Source organism: Canis lupus, chromosome 27 (assembly GCF_003254725.2).
Source record: "Canis lupus dingo isolate Sandy chromosome 27, ASM325472v2, whole genome shotgun sequence".
NCBI lineage: Eukaryota > Metazoa > Chordata > Mammalia > Carnivora > Canidae > Canis > Canis lupus.
Genome location: NC_064269.1, coordinates 36,105,890 through 36,131,671, shown reverse-complemented (window position 1 = coordinate 36,131,671; position 25,782 = coordinate 36,105,890). Strand labels below are relative to the sequence as shown.

Here is a 25,782-nt window from a genome sequence, read left to right as displayed (position 1 = left end):
AACATGAGGGGATTCCAAAGTTCATTTTATTTTACACCTCAAATATTCTCCAGAAGACATAGCCAGCATGATCATTCCACAGGCTTTTGATTGGAATCAAAACTGAGGTAATTTAAGAGTAGCTTCATGGTTTCCAAATCTTCCTCCTTTCGGTCCTGCTGCCATGATGCTCTAGCACATTCACAACAAAATTTGAGATGCTGAATGAACAATATAATTTTCACGTATATCATTTAATGGCTAGAGAATGCTAGGAGAAAAAAGTTATAGGAACTATTAAGAGATTTCCCTGTTAAACTTTTTACTTTGATTTATTTTTCCCTATTAATTTTTTTAGATAGAACTAGGAAGATTGGTGAACAGGATTAGGTGCTTTAGTATTCTGAGAATTAAGAGTCAGGAAAGAGATCCTACATTACAGCTTATTTTTGTGTATTTGTTTTTATAAGGTTTTTTGATATTATGTTAACATATTTTTTATTGAGAGAAAACAGTTCTATTACTGAAGAAAGAGAGTGCTACAGGAGGGTACCATATTAAAACAAAGCAAAACATAAAAGCTACCCACCTCTCACCAGTTACCCTAACGTCAAATCCACTGACTTGCTTCTCCAGGTCGCCAGTACAGACATTGCAATCAACTAACCAGCTCTGTGGATATCTAAAGGACAAGTTCCTTTCTTCTGCTAACTGCAGCATTTGGAAATATTTTATCTGTGAGAAGTATGCATTGAGATCCTCTAACTGAAAAAAAATTGTACTTGAAGAGATCTATTATGATAGTATGTTGAATAGGCCATTGGAAAACCTGCCACAAAATTCTAAGAGCAAGTGCAGAAGTAAACTTATGTGTGGGCTACTAAACTCACTACCTGGGACTCAAAACCTATCTCTACATTTACACTTGGTAGTTTTCTTCAATACTTTCCAGGCCTTTATTTGATATTGTTTAATTTGCCAAGAATAAAATCAATTTATAGCCTATAGAGGACAAAATCCTGAAAGGGGAGAACAAAATGAAGAAAAATAATTTCTTTGTACTTTTTAAATTTTATAGCCTATAGTGACTATAAACTCCACTCAAAAATCTATAAGCCACTGGGGAGATGATACATTTCTAGCCATTTTTTTAAACAAATAAACAAATAAATAAATGTGGCCTTTTATTTAAAGTCTCTACCTGCCAGATTTCTATGCATTTTCTCTTTTAAACCAGTAGGATGGTAGGACAGAGAGATGGATTTTCAAATTAAAAGGAAGACAGGCAGCTATACTGTTTTCCACATGGCTGCACTAGTGTGCCTTTCCAACAATAATACACACAGGGATTCCTTTTTCTCCACATCCTCACTAATGCTTGTTGTTTCTTGAGTTTTTTATTTTAGCCATTCTGACAGGTATGAGAGGATATCTCACTGTGGTTCGGTTACATTTCCCTGACGATAAGTGGTGTTGAGCATCCTTTCAGGTGTCTGTTGGCCATCTGGATGCCTTTTTTGAAGAAGTAACACTCAGGCACTTTCAAGTGCATCTCCTGTTCTCCAATTTCTTCACTGTAAAATAATTATAGGACTTATGTCAAATTATTATTTGAAGATTAAATTATGAATGTATGTTAGTGCCTTTCCTAGAGTTTGACACTTTATCAATACCATTATCTGGAGTAAATCACCAGTCATCTCTAGGCATCAACCTTATTTGTGTAATCCAGATAAAAATGACTCTTTTCCCTACTCATATTATAGGAATATTGAGAAGATAAAGTTTATATGTGAAATGTTAGCAGCTGTCAGGACAGAGTATCTGTTTTAAAGTTAATGAATCTCCTCAGACAAATCCATAGATGATCTATATCCTAGGTCAGCAGGCTCCTTGGACATAGATTAGCTTGCTCCCAAGAGATAGGAGATACGAAAGTGTCTTGCAATTTATAGGAAGGAAAAAATCACTAATTATTACTGTATTACTTTTCTACCACTTACCATCCTTAGAATAACTTACTACACAGTAAATTCTCATCAAATAGCAGCTAAATTCAATATAATTTTAAGTAATCTCATTTTTCACAAGGAGTAGTTAAGCTACATTAGATTCTCATCTTTCTTTACAATAAGGATACTGTTAAAATAAAGTAAAACAAAACCTAATTCACTGAGGCAGTGGAAATCATTTAAATGAACCTAGAAGTCTATTGTAAAGGGTGACCTCTAAAGGCTAAGGTCCTTTATGGAAGGGAAAGGCATGATTTTTTTTCTTTTTCTTTTTAAATTCTTTTTTTTTTTTTCGGGATCCCTGGGTGGCGCAGTGGTTTAGCGCCTGCCTTTGGCCCAGGGCGCGATCCTGGAGACCTGGGATCGAATCCCACGTCAGGCTCCTGGTGTATGGAGCCTGCTTCTCTCTCTGCCTATGTCTCTGCCTCTCTCTCTCTCTCTCTCTCTGTGTGTGTGTGTGTGTGACTATCATAAATTTTTAAAAAAAAATTCTTTTTTTCTTTTCTTTTTTCTTTTTTAATTCATCCTTGACCTGGAGTTGAAATGGTGGACCTTTCAGTAAAAGGGATTCTTCTCTAATTTTCTGCTGAACCTAGGAAAAGAAAATAGCACAGAAAACACAGTATAAGTTGAGTCTTGTGTTTGGCTTTCACAGCTGACAGCTGGCAGCTGAATATAATAACTTGGAATGAAGGAGAAACAATAAAAATTTTTAGTAGTAGAAACTGTTTGTCTTCAAGATCCTTCAGAGCATTGTCATGGGAGTATGTTTAGAGAAAGGATAGGAAGCATTTAATAACTCTTTTAAGAAAAAGTACAATGAAGCAAAAGGCAAACATCCTTTGGCTGATGTCATCCCAGCAATATATGATGCAGTATTCTCAAGTCAGAATCTTATCAACAGCGCAGCTGGCATAAACTCCTACAAATTTCCTCAGTGGCAATGCTGCTTTTCATATAGCGAATATGGATGGAAGATTTTTTTCTTACAAGTTACTTGGGTCCAAACTATCAGGTTCTTTTTCCAGGCGCTGGTAAGAGTTTGGGCCTTGGCACTGGGCTAACATGTTTTAGATCTTGGTCTCACTAAGAATTAATTGGATATCTTTGATCCATCTCATTGAGATCAAAGTTAACTTTTAAAAAAGGGGGTGGGAAGGAAACAGAAAAATCTATTCTACAAATGTAAAGAAGCTGTGTTATATGCTATGGCCAAAGTGCATTAAGTGTGTAAAAAAGAAAACAAATTAGAATAGTATTATTGATAGAATAATAAAATTACTAGATCCTAAAAATTTATTCATCCAATGAACCTTGTAAAAATGTATGCTTTAAATCAGATTATGATTTTTTTGTATTCTTCAAAAAGGACAAGAATTCCTTTGCAAAGTATTTGACCCCCTCAATATTAAGGCCAAAACTGAGGCAATCTGCTAGACTCTTCCACTTATTTCATAATTGCTTCTGTCCCCAAAGAAAAAGCTCCCCTTATTCTTCACACTCTTCCTGCTATTAAAGAACTCATGACCTGTTTCCTGTTGATAAGTTTTAAGAGCTGGTTCAGTATCCTCAGGAAAAGAAATAGCTCACTGTGTACCGTAGGGAACTCCGATCTACCAGGAAAGCCTCATTTGACTTTTCCTGAAATTTCTTCAGAATTACCTAAACACACAAGAGCCTGGAAGAGAAAAATTCTTCTCAAGCCAAAAATTAATTCATGGGACACTACTCTCTGATTCTCCATGGAAAAATATTCTCAGCAAATCACGTCATGATTATTTCCTATTCTTAAATTTAAAAAAGTTTGTGGAGAAAATGTGCCATACTATTCTTCTGCACCTTGAGATATTTGCTCATATTGTAATTAGTGTTGTGAGTTTTGTTATACAGATGATGGGATTGAGGGTAAAGATGGAGAGAAATAAGGTCAAGAATAGCAAAAATGTCAAATAAATGCTATTTTTTTCCTCTTCACTATCTAAAGTGACACTTCCTCAGGTGGCAGATTTGTGGGAATACTTTAAATACTATACAACATCCACTCTCCTGGCACCTAGACTCTTTAAAGCAATGGCATTTAAAGAGAAACTTGTCATCCAAACCTGAACTAGACTGCAGTTATGTAGGTTGCCAGGAGTCAACAAATGTGCCTTGTCCCTATTTACAACTTAGTCCACAAAGTCATTTGACTTTGCTTATGTGAACCACATTTTCTTCCTGTAGTAACAAGACTTAAATTACACTTAATTTCTTAGCTGAAGTCCTAATCCACCTTTCTTGTTACATGCTTATTATATAAACTGCATTCATTAAATATCTGCTCTCATCATAGAAAATATTTGACAATATCCACAGCTTCCCAATGTAAGTGACTTTCTATAATTAACTGAAGAATACAGGTCTCCAAAAAGGGTTATTTATGTTTGTGTGTGCTCCTCTATATAAAAAAAAAATTACTAAATCCTTTATTTTACGTATTTTTAATATTTTTACATTATATATTTCAATTTGGATTATAAAACTAATTTCATATTTGCTTCATTTCAGCTAACAATAGCACCATGAGAAAATTATAAACATTTCCACTATTTTATACTTAATGAAATAAGCTTCATGAAGTAAAGTGATTTGCCCAATAATAGATCAGATTATGGGACCTAAAACTCTCATTTTATGACCACAATTCTTTTTTGCATGACACAATAAATCAATACAAAATTTGTTCAACACTGAAGAAATTTCATAATTAATCAACAGAAAATTGAAAGGAAAATTCATAAGGAAGAAATCCACAAGCAGTGATTGCTACATAATGCAGTCTTATGAAAATGAATACAGAAATGTTCTCTTTATCATGTTTGCTAATTTAATGTCATTTCACCATGTGATGGATGTTTTCTGAAAATAAAACTGAAGCACCCTAGTTTTCATTGCTGAAAAATAAAGGTTTATGGTAGATTATCATCACTAGCATTAAACCTCTAAAATTGATTTCTCTATAAATCAACAAAGTCACTGGTTGTGATGGTGTTATTTGCAGTGAGTGCCCCCTGTGATGACTGTGCATATGGGTATCCTGAGAAAGGAGGTACCTATAAAAAGGAGCCAGTGATGTGCGCAGGTATCACAGTCTCTCTTCCACTTTCCATGACCTGATTGGATAACTCATCCTATTAAAATTTTATTTACTCATCTTTCGGTATGTGCTGATGACAAACTTGCCTTTTGAAGAACATCTCTACACAGAAATTTTCCCAGAATCTATTCTCAAATCACACACATTTCACATTATTTACATTTATTATTATTATTATTATTAAATCTTTAGTACCTGGAAGGCATAAACATGAATCAGATGGAATAGGAGCTGAAACTTATTATAGACCTTCATGAAGAGACTGACTTTTGCTCTCGTCTTCAGTCTTTCTGAAGGAGCATCGAGGACAGTAATTTGGATATGGAACTGAGCTGAGAATATTTCTTTCCTGGAAGAAATTCCTAGAGAGAGGACACAATCATTGGAGTTTCTTTGAGAGAAAGAGAGAGAGAGATTGAGGTTGTGAGTTGGAGGAAGGTGGATAGAGGAGGGGATAGATAGAATCTTAAGCAGGCTCCACTCAGCAGAAAGCTCAATGCAGGGCTCAATTCCAGGACCCTAAGATCATGACCTGAGCTGAAATCAAGAGTCAGATGCTAAACTGACTGAGCCACAAAGGATGTCACACACATTTATTTCCTCTATTTCAGTAAGTTTCTCACTTCCTTCAATATGAAGGAAGACATGGAAATAGGGAGATGATATTAGATGCTAAGAAGGAAAAACACTGGAAAGTTATCTCTGAGTCAAGAAGGTGGATGACAACTTTATGAGATTCTGGGACTGGTTGGTACATAGATAGGACTTCTCTGTGACTGGTAAATATATGCATGAAGCTCAGAAATGCTGGTGATCCTGAACAAGAAACATGAAAATCCTTCCTCCACCAGTCAGAAAAATTGCCTTTCCTATTTTTCTCCCATCTTCCAATGGCTTAAATATCCTTTGCATTGACTTTGCTTGGCTCAACCTTTTTGCTCAATTTTTGTATAAACATGGATCATATGAGAGAAGATAGGAACTGAAACCAAACTAGTACAGGTACACATAAATAGACTAACTTCTGTTCTGATCTTCAATCTCCCTGAAGAGAGCTTGATATTGTAATTATGATGGGAGAGTCAATCACTTCCATGTAATGGTGCAGGGAAACTAATGGAGGCTCTCAGGCTTCACTGTGGCCGCCCTTCTTTCACATGCACACCGCCTCAACTCTTTGCAGTCCTTTGAGAAAGCTTTTCCATTGAGGATGGTCACACAGTCCCTGTTTCTCAGACTGGTAAAATCTATTATAATCTCAAACCTTAAGGAAAAAAAAAAAAAGAAAGTTTAATCAGATCACTGGTAACTTCTAAAATGAAATGTTAAATATCCAGAAAGTACATTGGGAGTACTCCTAGATTGATAAAATTATAGAATAGATATGCAGAATGAATTTACTGGAGAGATGGGGTCACCACGCTCTTCCTTTTCAACCCCTTAATGTCCATACTTTTCCCTAGAAGCAAGCATCAGTTCATCTAAAACAACAAAAATTGTTTCTAAATAAAACTAAGATGCATGCTATAATATAAATTTATCATATGATTTGCCATCATTTGAAAGGTCATCTACTTTCTCTGTGATTCAGTTTAATTAAATATAAAATAAAAAGGATTACATTAAGAATGTCGCATCTGCTGGGATAATAAATCCCGTATGATATATAGGGAAGAAAGGTATCTGGCCAAACATGGCTTCAAATTGTAATATATTTAAGTATACATTTAGCTATTTGAAAAGATATCACACACAATCTTATCTAGTGCTCAGATAAGTAAACGCTCACATAAGTTGGATGCTTAACTGCCTACACCACCCCAGGGTCCCTCAGAAACTATATTCTGAAAAATGTGTGCCCTATCATACTGCTCAGAAAGCCAAGAAATCTGAGGTTTGTTTTTGTTTTTTGTTTTTAGATTTTATCTATTGATTCATGGGAGACACACAGAGAGAGGCAGAGACATAGGCAGCGGGAGAATCCGGCTCCCTGTGGGAAGCCTGATATAAACTCAATCCCAGGACCCCGGGATCACTCCCTGAGCCAAAAGCAGATGCTCAACCACTGAGCCACCCAGGTGTCTTGAAATCTGAGGTCTTATATTACCTCTGGGTATTGATAAGTTGTGAAGTTATGTGGTCTTAGGTCAGTTACCATCCCGATCTAGGTTTCAGTTTATTCATCCATAAAACATCTCTTCCCTCATCTTTCTCCTCCTCCTCTTCCTCTTCCTTCTTCTTCTCTCTCTCTCTTTATCTCTGTCTCTGTCATCCTCCCTCAGCAGAGCCCAGACACTTAATTACTAATGCTCTAAAGGACTTCAGACCCTGAAATAAAAACTCTGAAAGCACCCAGACAGAGAACTGCCCCTACTATTTTACTAACATTTTGTATGTCTCCTTCACTGGTTCACAAGCCATTCAAAAGCAAGCACTGTGTTTTATTTTTATACACCTTTGTACATCCTCTTATAAACACAGTATCCAATACAAAGCAGATGTTTGATTAATGCTTATTGAAGCAAATTGCTGAACTCAGTCCCTCAAGTGAAAGCTCTCTGTTAAATGCCTTTCTCATCAAATGTTCTGAAGGCTTACAGTTCAGAGGAGTAAGGGGCTCCATCCATCCACAGCCAGGCCTTGCCACTGCCGTTGCGGGATAGCCCTGTCCAATAAGAGTAGAAAAACTCAGAGTAGCTCTGAGGCATGGCAAAGTCCTGTGAAAGGCACACAAGAAGATCTTTAGCTTTAGAGATGTTATACTATATATACACAGAGATGTGTAGGGCCAGCCAGCACTTTTACTTTGAGAACAACACATGAGTCCTGCCCCATATAGGTCATAGTACACTTGAGAGAAAAAGTGTGTGTGCGGAGGTCAGTTTGTCCAAGTTAAAGAATTTATCTTGTAAGTATGGAAGATATACTGATATTCTAAAACCAAAATCACATCAATCAAAATATATAAATAACCCATTATTTTCAAGTCACAGAGTAAACACTAAGATTTATATTAAAAACATGGGGGCAGATTTACTCATGGGGTGAATGGAAGAATATGGAAAGAAGAGGGTAAAAATGGGGAAAGTATTCTTTATAAACATATGCAAAAGGGACTGGCCAGAAAGGGGGAAAGAATAATGAATTATACTTTAATGTAAAAAGAGGTAAGAGAAAATTTGGAAAGATGATTTATGTCTCAGAAAAGGAAAGGGAGAAAGGGAAATTTTTCATATATATATATGTGTGTGTGCATTTATATTTTTGTATAGTATTCATATATACATTTATACTCATATATATCTATCCTGAATTTTTTAAAAGATTTTATTTATTTATTCGATGTGAGGGGAGCAACAGAGGGAGAGGGACAAGCAGACTCCATGCTCAGGGGAGTGCCTGACTTGGGTCTTGATCTCATGACCCTGAGATCATGACCTGAGCTGAAATCAAGAGTCGAATGCTTAACAGACTGAGCCATCCAAGCACCCCTCTATATTGAATATTTTTTAAGTTACCTTCTTCCTTCTATCCAGCCTTACCCTTTAACATAGAAATTATTTAAATTTATTATAATTATCAATTTTAATGTCCTTCCTTTCCATTATACTATGAGTTCCTTAAGGATACATACTTTGTTTTATGTCCTCAACCCTTTAGATAATTAATGACATATGACATATGGTTCAATAAAAGATTATTGGAAATAGATATGAAACTATCACTTAGCAACAGTCATCTAGTAGGTATATCAAAAAAAAGTATAGTTGAAAATATTTCCAATTGTATGGTAGACACTTCAAATTAAAAGTTTTTAAAAATAAATCATATGAAAATTACTTAAATATATACAAATCTTTGAAGTGCATGAGACAAAACCACTGTATAACTTTCACAATATTTCCTACCATTATATGTAATACAATTCAGTTATATATCTGAGTCCTCTTTTACGCTAAAAGTGGAGGAAACAAAGAGAATAAGAAAAACTAGGTGGGCTTATGGTAGGGACACATTGTCTTAAATAAATTACCTCCTTTTCTGCCTAAATTGAGCCATTAAGAAAGTATAAAGAATGTTATTTTAGTAGATGAGAAATATTGCAGAGTTGCATTCATCACAGATTTCAGAAAAGTGGGTAGGAATTAAGAGTAACTAGAAGGATGTTAAGAATTTACATAGTGAGTTGGGCACTTACTTCGATTAAATAATCCCTTATTGATAAACTACTTTGTGCCAAGACTTCTGCTAAAACAATGATAAATAAATAACAGTTACACTGCTTAAGAGATTAAATTCAAAGGAATAATAAATATTTTTTAAAAGGGTGAGAACAATGACATGATTTTAGAAGTTTATCTTAATTACGTATACTTAATACATGCCAATTTATAATTTTACTTTCACATTTGCCTCGACTAGTCTATGTTAGGTTTAAACTTCTGAAGGACAATATGTTTATTTGCAGGTTATAGTAATGATTTAATTAAATTTTTTTCAATTAAAAACTTGTCCTTTTATAATGGAAGAATAGGAAATGTTATTTTCATCTTTCTGACATTACCTCAGTATTGGGCCCTTCTTTCCCAAACTAAAAGAGGTAAGAAATTAGGGAATTTTTTTTTTTTTTTCATTTCTGACTGATGGGGATTTTGGAGAGTTTCCTCTCATGTTTCTAAGGTATGGAGAGAACGCCTTTTGTAGTGAGGAGAACTCCTTTTACGTACGTACCTCAGGGAATCACTCAAAACAATAAGAATAAGGCTTAGGTCTTGATTGCAGTAAGTACAAAAGTCTAGGGACATTGACTCCTTTGACTCTTTTGTACAGGTCTTTTAAGAATCTCTTTTTGAGAAAAATTCAAACACTGATCAGCATCTTACCAACACTTCTTGTGTGTTTATCTTCAGCATGGTCGCGTTCTCAGCAATGCAGAAATATTCACAGCCTTGCCAACTCTTGCTTTCTCTATAGAACCGGTAGCATTTGTCCCCATGCCACTTCCATTCTTCTGGACAAGGGCTGCATCTGTTTTCTTGGAAAGAAACCAATTTTAGTGTTATTTTTTATCCAGGTGTGCGATCTTTCCTCTCCTGAAATTATATGGTACTTGATGACTCAAAAAAGAATCAATTTCCTTTCTCTTAGATATTTAATTGCCCACAAATGATAACTACAAATGTTTACTAAACACTCTATATGCCAGAAACTAATTGGTACTGAGTATATGGTGAAAGTTAAAGCAGACACTACAGCTTTCATGGAATTTGGAATCTAGCAATGAATGATTGGAACTTCCTTGTTTCTTGCCCTATATAATTCAGCACACAGAGCATATTCAATTTCATAAAGAACTTTCATATGTTCAAAAACTCATTATGTCTTTTCTTTAAAAAACAATTGAAGCTTCCACAATTTTCTTCATCAAAATCTTCTTATATAATTGCAAAGGATTTTTAAAATGCAGTATATGTATACCAATAAGATATGGACTCTTTTCTCATTCTAAAGACAAGTAAATAAAATTTGAGAAAAAAAGACATAAATGCTAAGTAAAGTATGATTTAGAATGGTAAATTTCCATGTGTCAGAAATTAAGATGGGCACCAAAGTCAGAGAAGTAAGTGCACAGGTGAAGGGTGAGGTAGACTACATGAATAGAGGCTGTAAGTATAGGAACTAGTCCCTGAGAGCCATGGTCTTTACACTGATGAGGATACACAGCATTGGGCCTTTGAGATTTGTGACTTGTTATCAAGTCCCTTATGGTCAGATGGGAACTCAATCATTTCATAAAAATGTCTATATTTTAAAAACAATCCAGTGTATAATCACTGTATAATGTATGGGTATATCAAATCATCGTGTTGTACACTTTAAATATATACAACTCCATGCGTCAATTATTCCTCAATAAATTAAAAAAAAAGAAAAGAAAGAAAATTGTAACAAGTGAGATCACTAGTCATGTGGAAAAGAATCACTTAGAGAAGTGGAAGTGTGCCTGCGGGTGTTATTTTACTGGGTAACCACACAATCTGGCTGTCTGGTTAGTGTGGGAAGTGGAAGAGGAAGACTTTATCCTAATTTAAAGTCCTGGAAAGAAAAATAAAAAGTGGCAACTTAGAATGAATGTTGCTTCCTCTCCATGCAAGATGACCAGAACAGAAGAGAAAGGCTAACTTGAATAGAGTTAGACATTATGAAACCCAAAACCGACGGGAGGAAAAGGCACAGGAATGAGATGATGTTTTCAGCCTTGTCCAGCTGTGGTTACCAAAGCATGGTTCATCTCCCCCTGGAGCATTTTTAACCTGATCCCTGTATGATTCTTAAAATGTGAGAACTATAGTTATGAGCTCATTAACTTCTTAAGGGGAAAAGATTTATGAACACATTATGAAATGTATACTACTGTTAGGTCTTTATGTGCCAAGATAAATTGAGAAATAACCCTGTATTTTATTCACTTGCGGTGTTATTTTGGTTATTTGCAGTTAGTTGTTTTTATTATTTAAAATGTCTGAATTTGAAGAATCCTTTTATGTATTACAACACAGACATATCCGAACTAAACAGTTCCAATAACTGGGGATGACCTAAGTGTCCAAATTCTTCATGAAGTTTGCCAGACAACTAACTAAATGACATGTGATGCCCAGGCACACAGATGGGAAAGTCAGCTCTACAATGACAGCTAGCCAGAGGGCAGAAAGAGGTGATCACACACGACTCACCTCCACTTTTGTTATAGAGTTCACGACACAGTTTTTCAGCCACACGCTGCAGGATTTCTGCAAGCTTCCTGTTCTTGGTTTGGAGGGATTGCAGCTGTCGGGAGAGATTCCCCAATCTTTCTTCCTTGTGAGAAATGCTGTCTTGCTGAGTATTGGAAAGCTGGTAGATCTGAAAAACTAACCCAGGTTACCAAGTCAGACTGGACAGCTGATTTCTTCATTTGTCTTTCTACTTTTCACATATAGAGAAGACAAAACCTCATATTGTTTAAGATCTCATACTCTGAGATTTCATATTGTCTGTGTTCAAGTTTCAACTGTAGCACATAGTAAATTGCATTGTCTCAGGCAAATTAATGTTTTACATCTGTCTTTTTATCGGAATATGTAGAATCATAGTAATGCTTTCTAACTTCAGGACTAAATTCCTTAACCATATTTACTGCTCAATAAATATTTTGTGTGCGCTCTTAAACTGCTGCTTAACCTAAAACCACAAATCCATTGATCTATTAACATATTATTGACAATGTACTATATATTGTTATTCATTCATTAAAATAGTCATATTATCATTTCCATGGTTTTATAGCTTCCAATTTGGCTCAGTGAGAACAAGCAATTTCCTTAATATCACTTGACTGGAAAATTTCAACATTTAGGTTTAAATTCCAGATTTCTAAATCTAAGTTGAGAAATCCTTTATGAAAGTTGCTTTATAGTTGCTTTATGTACCATAAAAATGGTGGTTATAAAACAATTTATATCAAAATGAAGTAAAAATTGGGGGGCCATGGTAGAAACACTAAGAAATATATTTTTTAATTAAAAAATTATAATAACAAAGGAAAATTTCTAACATTTCCTAGAGAAAACAAATGACCTGCTCTTCAATGTAACCTTTTACCTTAAGCCACCTTTTTCACCTGCTCAGGCAATATTACTGTAGTGTCAATGCCATGAGGCAAATCCACCCACTTCCTTTTTTAGTTTTTGAACTTGTCTTTACTGGTGTGAAATTTAAAGACTTTTTCACATGCATTTTTCCTTGTTTGGTTTTCACAAGATTTTGCAAAATGATTCTATTATTTCCTGGACTTTTTGGAAAAATACTGTAGAAATTAAGGACCTAATCTGTTCTTATATTGAGGGAGTAGATATAAATGAAATCTCTTCCCTTTGTATGAGCTGCTGGGTCATGCATACTAAGAGCAAAAACCATTTCCTGTACTCTTTTGTAGAATGAAAGAGGGCTAAATTCATAAAAATTGCTGATTTTAGGGTCTCAGTCCTTTGAGCATCTGACTCTTGATTTCAGCTTAGGTCAGGAATCTCAGAGTTTTCAGATGGACAACCTAGTGCGATTAACATGGAACTTGCTTAAGATTCTCTCCCACACCCCATGCCACTCCCTCACCATAGACCTTCCCTCTGCCCTCCTCAAAAAAATTGCTGATTTTAAATACCAACATGTAAACAAACAGACAAAACCTGCCTATCTCAAACACAATGTAAAAGTCTAGCTGGCAAGTGATTGCTGTATTTTAATGCTTCTTTCACTACTCATTTCAATGAGTGCTTTAGAATAAGGTACATTGAATTATTCACAGGCTCCAGAATTAAAGTTTAAAAAATCCGTAACAAATATTCTTCATCCTAGATACAACTTAGAACCAGAATTCTCCCCCAAGTCAGAGTGCAGACTTACACACAAGCCCCAGGGCTAACAGGCCAATCAGCAGCACCAAACACAAAGACAGCAAGGTCAGGGCCACTGGACGCCACACTGAAGAGGGAGACCGGTGCCCTGCAGGGAACAAAGGAAACGGCAAGATTTCACTTTTTTTCTTTCTCTTGGATCTATGCCACCAGTAAGCCAGAAGACCTGGTTCTGGGAAAGAACAACAGCAACCAGGGGCTAGATAACACTCCCTCTGGCCTCAGAAGCACTATCAAAAGGTCCAATGGCCATCCTCACTTCCACAGCCGTATTCCCTCACAAGCCCTGCCCATTGCCGGAGCCCCACAAGCCTCAGTTCTACTTCACATGGAATCAAGTTATGCATTGCGCTTATCTTTATAAAGTTGCTTGCATAACCATCTTTTTGTCAAAATTTAAGTTATAAAAGACGTGGAAATCCCTGAACGGGGAACAATTTTTCACATCATCAAAGAGATGAAATGAGTTCGTTGTTAGTTTTGCAAAACACCTCCCCAATGAGTTCCGTATGTGCTGTCAGTAAGAAAATTGCATGTCAGTAAAGAGAAATGATCATTTTACTGTTTCCTTTTTTTGGGATTTCTTTGTTGAAAGTTCCTCTTTTGTGAGGATTTTATTCACTCATTTGATTTATATCTCAGCAAAAATGGATTATAGAGAGACATGATCATCAATTTCTCAAGGGTGGAATTAAGCTATCTCAATTTTGAAGTTAAATAATAAATGCCACACCCCCACGAGTTTGCCTTGTGCTAATTGCGGAGGCTCTACTGAGTCAACAATGAACCCATCACCTAGTGCGTTTAGCTGTCAATCTAAATGACAATGAGGAAAGGGAGAACCTTCCACCCTCATCCTCTCAGGTACTTGTTGCATCTAGCATTGTGATTAAAATGAAACAAAGGAGAGCAACACCCTAAAAAAAATTTTGATGTCTCCAAGACCTGCGTTTTACTTCCTTGGGAATTGAAGTCATGTTCTAAAACAAAAAGATTAAAAACATATAAATTCATCTCCTCTTTAGCAAAGTCCTCTACATAATGTATTCTAGGTATAGAGATTTGTGTTACATATTATTTCCCAATGGGGAATGATAAGTGGGAAAGGTAGTATGGAAACGGAGAATGTGATTACTATCCTTTGGAATTTACAATCCAGCAGGAAAATAAGGAAAAATCATGGAGACATTGAGATTGATAAATTTTAAAATTTGAATCTTAATTTCTCTTAATAATCATCACCGTTAAAAACTTTCAGTGGATTGCATTAAAGATAGAATAAAATTCAAACCACTTTTCATGGAGACTCAGATTTCTCTCTTTAACAAAATTAAAATTTGATTATTTCTCAATTTAAAAACTTCAAATAGCTTTTTTTGCACTTAAAATTCTATGAGTCTTTTTCTTCTGGACCCTACCTAGTTCTTTCATCCTTTTTTTGAACTATTCTCCCCTCACTCAAATGCTCTACACACAGTGGCCTCTGTTTATCCTTGAAACAAACAAGCTTGTCCCAGTCCTAGTACCTTTCCATTAGCTCTGCCTCTGCCCTGCATTAATTAATCCTCAGAGCAGCTGTTGGTAGGTTACACTCTGCTACTCAGTTTTCCATTTAAATGTCCATCCTTGGGAGTGCTCCATGAGTTCATTTCTAATATATAAGCCACTACATATGTTTTGTAAAAATAAGATTATTAATATTTTCATGGCTTTCATTTGTTTCTTTCATCTCTATCCTCCCCCTCCTTGAAGGTACATTCCATGAAAACAGTGATCTTGTCTGTCTTGTTCACCAGTATATTTCCAGTACGGAAAGTAGTGCCTGGCACATGAGGGCCAAATACATATTTGAATGCAGATATGAATGAAGAATGAAATTGTGAAAAGTTAATATTACTTAAATTATATAATTTTTACAGAGGCACAGAGGATTATCTAAACTGTTGATTTTTATAAAAATCTTTTGATCTTTCAGCAGTATTTCCGACAGCAGAAGGGGGACTCAACTAAATTCATCTTCTAACCATACTGGTCTCTATTCACTGACTTGTGTAAGATTCTGAACCATGAACAGATATTGGAGAGATTTGCTTTCTCCCTTCAATTAGCTGACCTATATGGTTTGGTCTAAATTTTTCCTGGAAACTGTTGGTTTCTCAAGGATACTTAAGAGTATCTCAAATCAGAAGCACAGAAAAGAACAAGAATATAGCTTAAGCTGAACATCCCTTCTAAATCCCCAGTCTCCTGAGAGTTCTGTATAGCCCAAGAAACTTAAGTAGGTGGATGGCTCTAGATTCCAGAAGTACAAGTGCATATGTGGACCAACCACCAAGATGGCTTTATTTTTCTCCATATATCTTATTACTATCAAATATATTATATATCTTATTCATTTCTTTTGGTTTATAGCTGTCTTAATTATTATAGTCTGCTTAGTCACTAGAAGAATATCAATTCTAGCACCTAGAACATCAGATGAAAAAAACTCAATTAATGTTGAATGAATGTGTTGCCTATATATAAATATCTGTTATATGCCTATCTACTCCTGCGCAAACCTATTTATATTATTACACATCTGAAAGGCATAAACTATTTTTTAAGATTTTATTTATTTATTTATTTATTTATTTATTTATTTATTTATTTATTTGAAAGAGAGAACAAATCCTCTCTTTAGGGCAGAGGGGAGAGAAAAATCTCTAGCAGACTCTGTGCTGAGCAGAGCTGGAAACAGGGCATGATTTCATGACTCTGAGATCATGACCTGAGCAGAAACCAAGAGTTGGGCACTTACCCAACTAAGCCACCCAGGTGCCCCAGGCATAAACTATTTTTAAAATATTGTTCGTTTTTATAATTGATATTTCCCTTCCCAAAGTTATAAATAATAAGAGGAAAAAGAAAAAGAACAGCTGTAGAAATCAACCAAATTATCCCTTAAGAAACCTGCTTTTCCTTGTGTAATACTGGGGCAAGAGAAGTGCTGATCTTCTGCCCAGAGAATCAAAAAGAATAATCGTAAAACCTTACTGTGAAGTGAGGGTACAGATTTAAGGAATTAGAATATTATTTAATAATAATTCTATCCATGTAAAGAATAAATACATTATCCTTCCTAAGGTTATCTCTAGGACAGGAGATGAAAAAAGTATACGATATCTTCTGCTAAGAAACAAAGTTTTAAAAATTCCATTCTAGTGAATCATCTTTCCCTGGTCATTTGGAAATTTTTCTATTTTGACTCTCTTCTCTCTCTCCCTTCCTCCCTTCTTCCTTTTTTTCCCTCCCTGCCTCCCTCTCTCAATATTCACAATCTCTTTCTATCTCAAAACCCAGAAAAACACAACCCTAAGGAATTTCTATAGCAGATATGGTCATTTCCTAGGAAATCCAGCTTCTATGTTGGAAAGACTATGAAGTTGAAAGTTTCATTTAAAAAAAAAAAAAAGAAGAAGAAAGAAAAAAACAGAGAACAAATTGAGGATTGCTCTAGGAGAGGTAGGAGGGGGAATGGGTTAAGTAGGTGTTAGGGATTAAGGAGGGCACTTGAAATAATGAGCATTGTGTGGTGTTGTATGGCAGTGATGAATCACTAAATTCTATATCTGAAGCTACAAAACCCCCCAAAAATGTTTCACGTCTTTTTTTTTTTTTTGATGATGATACTATTTTTTAACTATAGATTTAATATCCCTAAGCTTTATTCCAAGTGCCTTGATCATAATGAGGTCTCTCTCTAGGGACCATCCCCACCCTAAAATAAGAAAAAATAAGCTGCCTGGGAGGTGCTTCAGTTTGGCTTGGCTTTATTGTGGTTTTAGTGTTTAGAAGAGAACCCCTATGCTGTCTCCTGAGGCATGTTTAGAAAAAGGTGTGGACAGGGCAAGGAATGATATAAACATCCTTAGGAATAATAAGATATATATAGAAAAAAAATTCCTGTATCCTTTTACTATAACTATTCTATAAAAGGCTACAGTGCTAAGGTTAAGTTTTGAACACAAATTCCTTTGTAAGAATAAGAAACTTTGTAGATGAAGAGTTGTCATACACGAGCAGTTAGTCTTCATCAGGCATCAGAGAGAGGAAATTTTATAGACTTCCATTCCCAGGGCCTATGAGAAATGAAGCATGTATTACCAGACGTGGTCTGTTAGTATGACTTTGAAATAGAAAGCATAATAAAAGCTGGAAAAGCAAGAAAATTTAAATAATTTGCAGAAAGCCACATCAAAAACTAGGGGCAGAACCAGGATTAAACTGTCATGCTTAACACCACACTTTGTATTTTTCCTCTTGACCAGAACTCACAGACAAATCAGGACTAGACTGGTGATGAAGTTCATAATATTTCGGAAATTACTTTTAATATTTTTTAATCATGAGATATTGCAGATTGCATATCTGACTTTGGGATATATTTTAAATTTTTAAATGTTGTCTGTTTAGCAACTTCTCTTTATTTCCGTGATCCTCACTTATGGCACATAATAAATCTCATGGGAGAATATTCAAGGTTCCATGAGTTGAGGGTATTTTCTGGTGTTCGTGAAAATATAGGTATGTAGTCAAATATATATGTAGAGAGAGAGAAAAAGAGTAAAATTTAGGTGAGTCAATTTTATATTCCAATTAAGGAGTTTCATTTATGAAAGATTCAAAAATAACATGACTATTAATAACAATTGCTAACACTCCTTGAGTTACTAAGATAAATGATTTATATGCATTATCTCATATCTTACAACACCCCATGAATAGATACCACTATGATCACCATTTTACAGGTAGTTAACCAAGTCTTAGGGGGCTGAGCTTACCCAAGGACACACAGATCCTGATAACAACTCCTGAGTGTTATGGATGCAGTAGTGTTTCATTGGGTTCATCCAAAAAATATTTAAGAGAGCCCTATTTTTCACTTTTGTTTGGATTTTTGAAAACTACTGTACCTAGGAGTTGCTTAGTCTCCTTTGGTTTGCACACCTGGTAAATGATGGAGCCAGAAGTACTAATTCTGTCCTTCCAGATCTGAATATTTTAAATAATTTTCCCATCCTCCCAACAAATCCCACATTAATATTTGCCCTTACATGCCAGTTCCTTATGAAATTGTAGAAAGACTCTGGTGTTTTAACTGCTTACTACTTTTCACTTCTTTATTGTGAAATATCTCAGGAATAGCCACCTACAATTATACATTCTCCACTCTATCCCCAAGGTGAACTTTCTAGGGTGTAAATTTAATTTCTTCCTTAAGGAAAAAATGTTTCTTAGCATGCTATAAAAGAGCCTGCATAGTAGGATTAAGTCCCACTTTTTAGCCTCATCTGCCCACATGCCCCCTCGTATACCCCTTCCTTTGATGGCTAACCATTCTTTCTGCCAATAATCTACCTTGCCATTGTGTTTGAATCATCTGCTAATGATTCACCAAATGATCTTATCCTGTTCTAAATTCGCACCTCATTTTTTCCCTCTGAACTCTTGTCTTTCTTAATTTTACCAATAAATACATTGCACCAAGCTAGCTCCTACCTATCTACCTTTATCTCTGTACATATAGGCCTGATAACTAGTGCCCATCTTGCTCTGCCTGAAAAACTTGGACTCAGGCTTACCGACAAGAGCGAATGTCATTTCATTCAAAGATACCCACATGAGTAAAACACAGTCGGTAACTTATTCATCTCTACTTGCTTCTTGGTCTCCTACATATATTCAATAACATTAAATGCATTTTCTTAGAACTAATTCAAATTATTCCTTCCATTTCTCCAAACACCTAAAAGTAGGATCTTCCCATAAATACAGAAGGCAAATGGATGATTGCAAGAGAGGGAGCAGGTGGGAGGATGGACAAAATGAATGAAGGGTAGTAGGAGGTATAGGTTTCAAGCCATGGAATGAATAAGTCAGGGATAGAAGGTACAGCATAGGAAATATAATGGATGGTATTGTAATAGCGCTGTATGGTGATAGATGGTAGCTACACCTGTGGTGTCAAATCACTATGTTGCACGTCTGAAACTAATTTAACATCTCGTGTCAACTATACTTCAATAAAAGAGAAGGATCTCCTATGCCTGCAGTACCACTTGATATTAAGTAGGCATACATTAAAGATTTGTTGAATCAATTAGATGTGATTTATGCCATGACACTTCAAAGAAGAGTTAATGCTTTAGTTGGGGAAATGAAGCTAGAAAAATTTGAGAATATTATAATTAATATAGGTAGAGAAAAATAGAACTTGAATTTATCATTAAAAGGTTTTAATTTTTTTTGTAAACCCAAATAGATTTTCATATTCTTTTGATAGGTCTATATTTAGTCTTCAGTAGAAATTTTAGCCTATCAGTGATTTTATTCTCTGTCTCCCTAGTACATTATTACTGTGACATGCTCTTGCTGCACTTCTTTTCAATTGAGTTAGAATCTCACATCTTAAAAAATAATTTGGGCAGCCCCGGTGGCTCAGCAGTTTAGTGCTGCCTTCGGCCCAGGGTGTGATCCTGGAGACCTGGGGTCAAGTCCCACATTGGGCTCCCTGCATGGAGACTGTGTCTCTGCCTCTCTCTCTCTCTCTCTCTCTCTCTCTCTCTGTGACTTTCATGAATAAATAAATAAAATCTTTAAAAATAATAATAATAATAATTTTAGGTACACCTGGGTGGCTCAGTTGGTTAAGCATCTGCCTTCGGCTCAGGTCATGATCCCAAGGTCCTAGGATTGAGTCTCATATTAGGCTCTCTGCTCCGCAGGAAGCCTGCTTCTCCCTCTCCCTCTCTTATGCTCTAGCTCTCTCTGTGTCAAATAAAGAAAGAAATAATCTAAAATGCGCTCACAAAAACTCATTCTACCTCAGATTTAACACTTTATATTTTCTTTTTATAGCTGGTTCCTCAAAGAGAGATTTTTTTAAAAAAGAAAATGACAAATTATTTATTTTCCTATTTGACTATGTTCCTTTCAAACCCTTGCTATTAAGAATTACCAATAATCCATTTTCTCCTTATTGCTAAAACAAAAAATTGTTTTTAGCCTTTCTTTTACTTGAAATTTCTGCAGTATTTACTGTTTATTATTTTTAAAATTCACCATTTATTATCATTGACTTTTCTGTTTCTCATGAAGTTATTATTTCTTGGCTTCCTTAATGTCTCTCTCTCCTGGTCGGCTTCTATCACTACCAATCATTCTTTGTAGCTTTTCTTGGAATCTCTCACTCATCCTTCCCTTCATTTGGTAGATTCTCTCCTAGGTACTCTATTCCTTTGGGGTTTTTTGTCTTTTTGTTTTACACTGTCATCTTCAGTGATCTTGCTCATTCTCAGAAAGTGTAATTCTTACCAAAATATCAACTCCACCTCCTTGGCATCTGATTCCTCCTCTTCATTCCTATACTACTTCAGTTCAGATTCCTCTAATCTCATGCTTAGACTAATGTAAAATACCTAGCTATTAGCTCATCCAGTTTCCTACTCCTTCAACTCATCCTCCTCATTACAGCCTAGATGGTCTTCTAAAAACACAAAAGTCATTATGTTACTCCCTGCTTAAATCCCTACATGAGTTAATTTTACTGAATTAGAATCAAAATACCTGAGTATAACATAATAGGCCCTTCATAACTTCCCATACTTCCTTCTTGCCAGCTTCCTCTCTCTCCAATTCTACACCCCCGCCAAAACACATTGCTTATAGTTCTCCAAAAATACAGAATTAGGTATGAGGACATTGTCATTCACTTTTCCTTTTATCTTCTAAATTGTTTAGCATTTTTAAAGATGAACATAACTTTTATATTTAAAAAATGAAAATCTAGAAGACAAATGAGTGTACATAATTTGTTTTTACTAATTCTAAAGAAAAAAAAATTTCCATTCATGAGGTTATTATAAGTTATTCAACAATATTATGTTGAATTTAAATCCTATGCATTGCCAAAATATTCCTGCAGTGATTTTTGCTCAGTTATTTTAAACAGCAAAATTATATCAAATCATTTTCCTAAAAAATAATTAAACTTCTGTGGCATTCCTCTACATATTTGCATTATTACAAGATAAAAACAAGGTATCATACGTGTAAGGGAAGATAACTATTTTCAGAGGCTGGCCTTCAAGACACTTCTTTGTAACCTCTACTCCTACTGTTTCTTCAGTTTTGACTTCTTATGGAAAGATTGCCAGATCTTTCAGCAAGTGTTTTATCCTGCCCCACCTACTTCTTCACCCTTGAGCTCAGTAGAACTTATTTGTACACCCTGTTCCTTATTATGCTAATCACCAATCCTTGTGAGAGTTCCTGGCTCTAGTCAAAGGTGAAATATGAAGTTATACACAAGCCACTTAAAACCACAGCCCTGAGAGCTGATTCTTCACAGGATTTGCTGGAGGAAAACATATCTTATTACACGTATCTGGTGCCTACAGAAACTGATATCCCAAAATTGTCATTTTGCTTCACATCAAGGAAGCTGGAAATCTCCAGTATCTTCTTACAACTGAGTACATAGTTTAGGAAAAAGCAAAAAATAAAATAAAATCATATCAGTGAGTCTCAGGTGGTGATCATTCAATGAATAGAATGGGAATGGAAAGGTTTAACAGGGGAAAATGAAGAAAACCTAAAAGCTATGTGATAAAGAAGTGGAAGAGAACAATGAAAAGATATGTGCCCAGATTTATACAGGTGAAGAACACCTGAATGTGGTCAAAAGAGAAAGGACATACAGTCACTGAACAGGCATCTCTATGATGCCAACTGACACAGAACACTTAAGAATTCACGAGGAATGAAATATTGAAAGGTAATGCACATTTCTGGTGTGTCTGCAATATGCCAAGGACTTATCAACCTTTTACTCTAACCACCTTATAAGAGAGATATTTGAATTGAATTATAAAAATATTTAATTTGTGGACGGCCTGAGTGACTCAGTTGATTAAGCATCTGCTTTTGGCTCAGGTCATGATCTCAGAGTCGTGGGATGGAGCCTCATGTTGAACTCTCTGCTTGGCGAGATGTCTGCTTCTCCCTCTGCCTCTCCCCCAGCTTGTGCTCTCTTTCTCTTTCTCATAAATAAATAGATAAGTAAATAAAATATTTTAAAAATATATTCAATTTGTTACTTAGCTTGCAACTTATACTTTTATTTCTAGGAATTCACCTCTGACATAGTACTAAAAATATATTTTTCAGTCCCTAGACGAGAGAATTCATATACATGGAGAAGGATCTTATTTCCTGGGCAACTCAGTCAATGTAAGGCAGAAATGTCACTTGAGTTTTAATGTTATTATTATTTTTTTTAGATTTATTTATTTATGATAGACATAGGGGGAGAGAGAGAGAGAGAGAGGCAGAGACACAGGCAGAGGGAAAAGCAGGCTCCATGCCGGGAGCCCGACGCGGGACTCGATCCCGGGACTCCAGGATCGGGCCCTGGGCCAAAGGCAGCCGAGCCACCCAGGGATCCCCTGTCACTTGAGTTTTAATGGAAAAACCTCACAGTGGAACACAGACAGGACTAGGTTCTAATACCAGGTGTGCCGCTTACAAACTGATATCGGACTAGTTACTCAAGTATTTTGGGGCCTCGGTTTCTTTACTTATAAAATATAACTGATAGTAAACATGTATATACCGAGAATTATGTACCTGGAATTATTCTAAACACATATATATCAAACACTTTTCTTATAAATGGTTGGAGTATAAGGTTAATAAGTTATGTTTTACATATATATGCTGAGTTTCCCAGGAAATAAGATCTTTCTCTATATATGGGAATTCTCTCTTCTATGGACTGAAAAATAATAAAAGGGAGTGGGGTGGGATATAATTGCAGCTGAGACCACTATTTAGATCATCAAATCACAGAATTTTAGAGCTAAAGGGACACTTAAAAAGTGTTTACTTTAATCCTTCCCTCATTTCACAGATGATAAAGCCTAATATGACTCTCCTAAGGCCTTGCAACTTTAAGATGCAGAATTCTGACAACAAAATACCAGAGCTGATGTGTCTGCTTAGAAACCTTCCTCCAAAGCTATAAATTCAAAGCTAGTGAAAAGAAAACCACTGTGCCAGCAATTGAATCTTAGAAAAAACAAACATCTGTGTATATACTGAGTTTAAATTTTCAGATGTTCATACACAGGCACATGAGTTGTGCGAAGTCCACAGCTACACATAAATGTAAGTCATGAAAACACTTTCTCTTTCCCTCACTTCGCACATTCTTCAGAAAGATAGTTTATCTCACAGATTGCTCAAGAGTCCGACCAATTTGGACTCCCAGAGACAGAGTACCTGTGTGCCTGAGCTCTGGCTGCTGGGTTGTAGAAGAGGCTCGAGATTGCACACTCATGATGGTGTCCCCATCAGCATCCAGCATATCCCTCGTGCTGCTGTACTTGGCCTGCATCTGGATTCCTGCTGAGGTGAGGCTAAGCAGCAGTTTGATTGTCCCCAAGCTGCGTGGCTACTGTGAGACAGTACAGGAACTATGGCGTTGAAAGTCATTCCTAATGTTCTTCGCTCCCAGCGAGTAGCAGGGGGAGCCTCTGATTCCAGTTCCTGCCTGGAGAGGCCCAGCCCCTCTCCTGGGAACTTGTACTCTGAAGGCCAAATTGGTCAGGCAGAGGGGAAATAGCATGTGTTTTCTATTTGGGCGGTCTCTGTCTGAACAATTATTGAAGGGTTGCCCTTCTCAAATCTCCTTTGTTCATTTATTTGTAATTCCTGTGTAAGTACAGTGTAAAAAAGGCAAGCTCATATAATCACACAGAGATTCCTTGAGGCTCTGCAGAGCAATAATCAGACAAAATATATATATATCACCTAGTCTCTTATCTACCAGATATTCCTTCAGTCAAGTAGATGAGGTTTAACTTCTGTGCCTTCATGAAAAAAAGAAGAGATCATAGAACCAGTCTCTTCCTTTCTCCAAAGGCATAGTATAAAGCATCATATACATGGAATGTCAGCACATTCTTTTTGGGAATATCTATTGATTGTACTTTTTCTCATTTTACATAAAAAGGAGATTGAAATCCAGTTAGATGAAGAGGTTGTTTTAAAGTCACATAGCTGGTCAGTGGCAGTATTAGCTTTAAAAGTGTTCTCCTGTTGGACTTCCCCAGGAACAGAGTAGCTGGCAGGTGCCATTTTCCCTCAGCATAAAGAATGACCACCAGCAGGAACCAGTGTGGTGCCTAATTTGCTAATACACATACCCCTAACCCACAGCAATCCACCCATCCACACTGCTTCAGAAGATTTGCCCTTTCCAGGTAATCTTGTCTCAGTCTCAGCACCACAGGTGGCATCTCTGAGAAGACCAACACAAACCTGGCCAACATTCAGTCTTTTGCTCCCACACACTTTTAGGACCCTGGGCCAGCTTTGGTGGTGGCAGTGGGTCCCATAAAGACCAACACACACTTTGTTAAAATTTTGTGCCCTGCCCATATATGCTTTACAGATATGCCTTAGTTAAGACAGATCATTTTGCAAGGAGGCCAGTATGCACATTGCTAAAACTTTGGACTCCACTCTGGCCAGTGCCAGAACCAGTGGCATGTCTGCTCCAATACACTCTTGGGCAGAGTCCATTCAAACTGCAGCCACAAGGCTGGCAGTGTGCAAACAGCCCCAAATATAGGCCAATATCACTCTAAAATGATACCTGCCCTGGAATAAAAGGAGACAAGCACATATATCAGTCAGAGAGCTGCCCCAGCAGTGGCTGGGGGCAGACTGTGGGTTTGATTGTAGGCCCTTCTCACGAATGAAAACTTCTCAGGGGATAATACAGAGAAAGTACCCTGCAATTTTCTGCTATTGAATCTTGGCAAATGCCTGGTTTGACTCAAGTCAAACCCAAGGTGGACCCCTAATAACACCTCAAAGGCCAAACACTGTCCACAACAAAGAAAAAGAGCCAAATGACTGGACTGAAGGAAAAGCAGTCAAAACTCAAAAGCAAGGCCCACACAACACACATAGGAGACACCTCTGAAGCACTAGGCCATACTTTTAAGAGCAAGAGATGTAGCTGACTTCCTTAACACTGAGAAACAGACACGGAGAGTTAGAAAAAATGAGGAGACAGAGGAATATGTCCCAAAAATAAAGAACAGAACAAAACCATAACAAGAAACCTAGCCAAAACAGATATAAA

At 36.2% G+C, this 25,782-nt stretch overlaps 2 protein-coding genes across 6 annotated transcripts in view; one reads left to right on the top strand and one right to left on the bottom strand.

The window, feature by feature from the left end:
- Positions 1-1,177, top strand: part of LOC112665374 (C-type lectin domain family 9 member A) — a 44,897-nt gene extending 43,720 nt beyond the window's left edge. For all 3 annotated transcript variants that reach the window (XM_035707108.2, XM_035707107.2, XM_025455044.3), the window contains one exon: positions 616-1,177. In XM_035707108.2, coding sequence (XP_035563001.1) covers positions 616-748 — 133 coding nt within the window. In that variant the 3' untranslated portion in view covers positions 749-1,177. The remainder of the gene's footprint in view (positions 1-615) is intronic.
- On the bottom strand, positions 9-24,224 carry CLEC1A (C-type lectin domain family 1 member A). 3 transcript variants are annotated; one of them, XR_004809706.2, is made up of 8 exons: positions 23,910-24,224; positions 13,573-13,671; positions 11,865-12,041; positions 10,011-10,162; positions 7,726-7,844; positions 6,150-6,391; positions 5,323-5,489; positions 616-2,583 (listed from the first exon to the last, which is right to left on the bottom strand). XR_004809706.2 is itself a non-coding variant. In XM_049102662.1 (6 exons), the coding sequence occupies exons 1-6, from the start codon at positions 24,022-24,024 to the stop codon at positions 1,427-1,429; spliced, it is 789 nt and encodes a 262-aa protein (XP_048958619.1). In that variant the 5' UTR covers positions 24,025-24,224; the 3' UTR covers positions 9-1,426. The 3 variants fall into 3 exon arrangements, 2 of the variants coding, with proteins under 2 accessions (XP_048958619.1, XP_025310833.1); XM_049102662.1 differs by lacking the exons at positions 5,323-5,489; positions 6,150-6,391 and having other exon boundaries at positions 9-1,553; XM_025455048.3 differs by lacking the exon at positions 616-2,583 and having other exon boundaries at positions 4,456-6,391.
- Between the last annotated feature and the right edge of the window lie 1,558 nt (positions 24,225-25,782).